The sequence below is a fragment of the Octodon degus genome, unplaced genomic scaffold (assembly GCF_000260255.1).
Source record: "Octodon degus isolate 3935 unplaced genomic scaffold, OctDeg1.0 scaffold00034, whole genome shotgun sequence".
NCBI lineage: Eukaryota > Metazoa > Chordata > Mammalia > Rodentia > Octodontidae > Octodon > Octodon degus.
The window spans coordinates 8,520,151-8,524,227 of NW_004524610.1; the positions used below are offsets into that span (position 1 = coordinate 8,520,151).

A 4,077-nucleotide genomic window follows, 5' to 3' on the forward strand; every position below is an offset into this window, starting at 1 on the left:
AAAAAGCAGTAATACCTAATTGCATTTGGTTTCTGTAGACTCTATAACCTTGCCTGCTTTCTCTGCACAGTATCTTACTAATCCAGGCATGAAAATCAGTAGTTCTGTGCCACTCCCTAAGTAGTTGTCCAATTGCTATGTTACATGTTTAGTAATTTTACTTATGATTTGACCTGTTCTTGGGTTAGGGCCTATCAGACACATGCTTCTGCTAACGTCACATTTGACTTTCTGACTCACCTTAGCCTCTCTCTCAAGAGGAAACAATTTAAAAACCTTCCTCATCCCATGCAGAGGCTTTTCTGAGGCCTTGGGGTCCAGAGGTATCTGTGCTTCTCAGAGACTTACTGCAAGGGGGCTTATGAAGATATGTTCGTAACAATGGCAGAGTTCTTGCTAGGAGGAATTCTCATCATTTTATTAAAAGAAGAAAAATGTCCTCCTTAAATACCTTTCGTTGGCCTTATACAAGATGGTGTTACATAGTTAATGAACAGTCCACATAATCCTTTAACAGCCTTTTGAAGAAAGCAGTATTAGTCCATTTCTGAGGACAAAAGTGAGACTCAGAGAGGCTTTGAAATTTACTTAAAAGTGTATGGCTGGTGGATGGTAGCACTGAAGTGTGAGACCAAGGCTGCCATTGTTGGCCTGTGTTTTTAATTATTATAAGCATCAACAATGTTCTGGCACATGGTGCTGGTGTGCAGGACCTTTGCTCTTTTGTACTTTGTACACTATCATGGTGGAATGTACAATAAATGGTTTTAAATAGGGCAAAGATCTCAGTATTCTCAAAAGCAAGGGTACATATACAATATGTACTAAGTACATTTTATGTTTAGTATTAGAAACCTATGCATGTGATTGTTTGAGCCACTTTCAATTATTTTAATCTAGTATTGGCTTGATTGCTTGGGTGATGCTAATAGATAATACAACCTAATAATTACTATTTCAAGAAAGACACTTCTTTGGTTTCTGTCAACCACAATGTAAACTACAGGAGGTGTCCTAGGTCTGGAAGAACTGTTTGGCTTAAAAAGCACATGCCTGGACAAGTTAGTGCAGAAATACAAAAGAACAGTGTTGAAGAGTAGGGCAGATGAGCCAGCACTAGGATCCTAGGACGGCTCGCGAAGTCTACACCAAAAAGGTGGAATTTCATTCGTTTTATTTTTACTTGCAAAAGTGCAGGTTTCAGTGCCTAATTACATTCGTAAAGGAGAGCTGGTACCTGCACAGCACACATCCTAATTCTTTGTCTTCTTCCACACCCTTCCCTCCATCTCTTTAGCCCCTTCTCATTTGCAAAAGTTCTATGACCCTGTTTCCTGTTATCGTATCTTTTACTTTGCTTTTCCAACTGTTTTTCTCTTTTCTGGAAACAATATTTAGGCTTGTGTGTCTGATTTATTTCACTTAACATTAGTCTTAAGGTCCATCTAGTTTCCCACAAATGACTCAAACTTATCCAGTCCAGTTTTGAAGGATTCGAAGGGATGCATATAAGCTGGAAGTACATCCAGGTGGGGCGATCCCCGGGAACTGCACGGCCCGGTGGCAACTTGGTCCTGCAAACCACCAGCTCCAGCTCTAGCTCGGGATTCACAGTCCAGGCGCGGGGACTGCCGGGGCAGCGCGATCCTGGCCGGCTTCCGTTTCCGGCCCTCCGGGCGGCCTCGGCGCGAGCGGCTCTGAGCGGAGAGAGGGGGCGGGCCCGCGCGGCCGCGCAGGCGCACAGAGAGCAGCTGCAATGGCGCTGTCCTGCAACCTGAACAGGTACCTGCTGCTCATGGCACAGGAGCATCTGGAATTCCGTCTGCCGGTGAGCCTGCAGGGAGCTCCACACTGTCCTCGGGAGGACTGCGGGTGGGCATGGCTGCGGGTAAAGCGCTCTGCATGGCAGAGCGTGCAACAGTTCGGGGTCTGGGTTGCACCTGGCGCATCTTGCCACCCCGTCCTTGGGCTGTGGGCTGTGGGCTGTGGGCTGAGCTGGGCGGAGGGGTAGGAGACAGGGGTCCCCGAAGAACTCCCCCGGCTTCGCCGAGCCCGTGCGACCATTTCTCTGCAAGTGCGCAGGCAGCCGGCTTAGGTGGTCCCAGGAGCTCTTGGTCTAGCAGAAGACGGGGACCTCTGACAGGCGTGGTCTTGACGCGCTGGAAGTGTCACGGGTGCTGTTCGGGGAAGGGGTCGATGGTGAGGTTAAACGACAGAGAAGTCGGTTCCAGGGTTGATCAGTTCAAGAAAGGTTTGTGGAGTTCGTGTGGTGTGGATGTGATGTCGTGGCCTCTCCTCTCAGGGCGCCAGTAGTTCATACAGCAGGCTGAACAGGACCCTGAGCACAGACTTACAGAGCAAACCCTGCAGATGCGTGCGAGGAGACGGCGGGGTGGGTATGTTGGCCTTCCAGAGGGTGACACGTAGGCTACAGGATGAGTAGTTGTTCACGGTGCTGGGTCTCCAGGTATGTGGCAGAGTGGTAAGGAGAATTAGGTGGGGCCTCAAAGTGGAAAGCCCTGAGTAACCTGGGCTTGGAATTCACTGAGAATTTTTAAGCGAAGAAGTGGCAAAATGTGTCTCCCCATCACTTTGATGGTGTATGGGAGAGAAAAATGGAGCCAGAGACTAGGAGTCTGCTGGTGTGGTCTTGCGGGTTGGTTAAGAAGGGCTGACCTAGGGCAAGCAGTAAGAGGATGGGATGGGCTGGGAAAGCCTTGGGTGTTAAAGTCATCAAGGCTTGACAGGAATTAGGCGAAGGAGATAGCTCAGTAGAGTAAGTGCTTGCCTGGAAAGCACAGTGTCCTGAGTTCAATCCCCCCATCAGTCGTTGGGATCCCTTGGGTGGACATAGCAGTTGCGTCTCCATTTAAAATCGAGAAAACAGGCAGATGTTAAGATTTCATTTTGATTATGCTGTATTTTAGGTACTTGTGTAACAAGTGGCAGTGACCAGGAGGGGCTGGGTATTGGAGACTGGAGCAGCAGGGCTGCCTGGGCCCGTGCCAACCACCTGGAAGCTTTCTACATCATTCACAGGTGGCACAAGTGCAGCAGCTGGTGGTTCATTATCACAGACACAATCTGAAAGATTCAGCTTCACTTGGCATGTGGGGACCCAATCAGAATGGGGTGGTTTGTCAGGTTTTTTCTTCTGTCCCTGTTCTCATAGTACTGGTTAATGACTGCTTGGACTTATGACCAGGCACACTGTGCTGACTTACGACCCATTGCTCGAACTTACCACTGTCTGTTTTTTTAAATATTCTTCTGTACATCTTGTTTCTAGAGCCTCGCTGTCTTTTTTTTTGTACAAAACACTGTTTATACAGTGCTATAATTTTTGCTGATCATACTATACTGTATAGCACTGTAGCTTTATATTGTTATACATTACAGTTCTGCGTGTAAGAGTTGTGCAAGTAAAAGCAAAGTCATCAAGTTGGAGTTTGCTGTGAGTAGCTTTTTGCTCTGAGTCTTATAATGTACATAGGATTTACAACTCCTCATCGGGCAACCAAGGCATTCACGAAGCTGGTGCTAGGAAGGGAACTTGGCCATTGAACAAGGAGCATCTGCACGCCTCATCCTTCCGGCTGCAGGAGCTGCTCTGCCACGTGGCTGTTTTTGATAATGGTTAAGTACCTGAGGTAACCAGCGACTGCACTTGGAATCCTGTCCTTTCCTCAGTCTTGTTGGCTTTGAGCAGATGTCCAGCTTTCCTCTTCCTTCCCAGTTTGGTGTAATTCTGTTAGTTCTTTGCTAATTTCTTTTGCCTAGTTGATCTATCTCTTTGTGACAGTGGCATGCTAAAGTCCCCCATTACTATTGTATTATTGCCCATTTGATTTTTCATGTCTGTTAATATTTGTCTTGCATAGTAGGGTGCTCCTACACTGGGTGCATATTTTATTATTGTTATCTCTTCCTCTTGCAGTTTTCTCTTAACAAGTATGTAGTGACCTTCTTTGTCTCTTTGGATGATTTTTGGTTTGAAGTTGATATTCTTGGCAACCAAGATAGCTACCCCTGCTTTTTTCTGATTTCGTGTGGTATGGAGGATTTATTTATTTATTT

The 4,077-nt window shown here is 46.7% G+C and overlaps 1 protein-coding gene across 5 annotated transcripts in view; it reads left to right on the forward strand.

The window, feature by feature from the left end:
- Nucleotides 1–1,482: 1,482 nt before the first annotated feature.
- The window catches only part of Trmt11 (tRNA methyltransferase 11 homolog), a 58,157-nt gene continuing 55,562 nt past the window's right edge, over nucleotides 1,483–4,077 (forward strand). For all 5 annotated transcript variants that reach the window (XR_002820918.1, XR_002820917.1, XM_023714298.1 and 2 more), the window contains exon 1: nucleotides 1,483–1,828. Coding sequence is in view for 3 of the 5 variants with exons in the window: in XM_023714298.1 (XP_023570066.1) it covers nucleotides 1,757–1,828 (72 nt within the window). In the remaining 2 variants the exon portion in view is untranslated. The remainder of the gene's footprint in view (nucleotides 1,829–4,077) is intronic.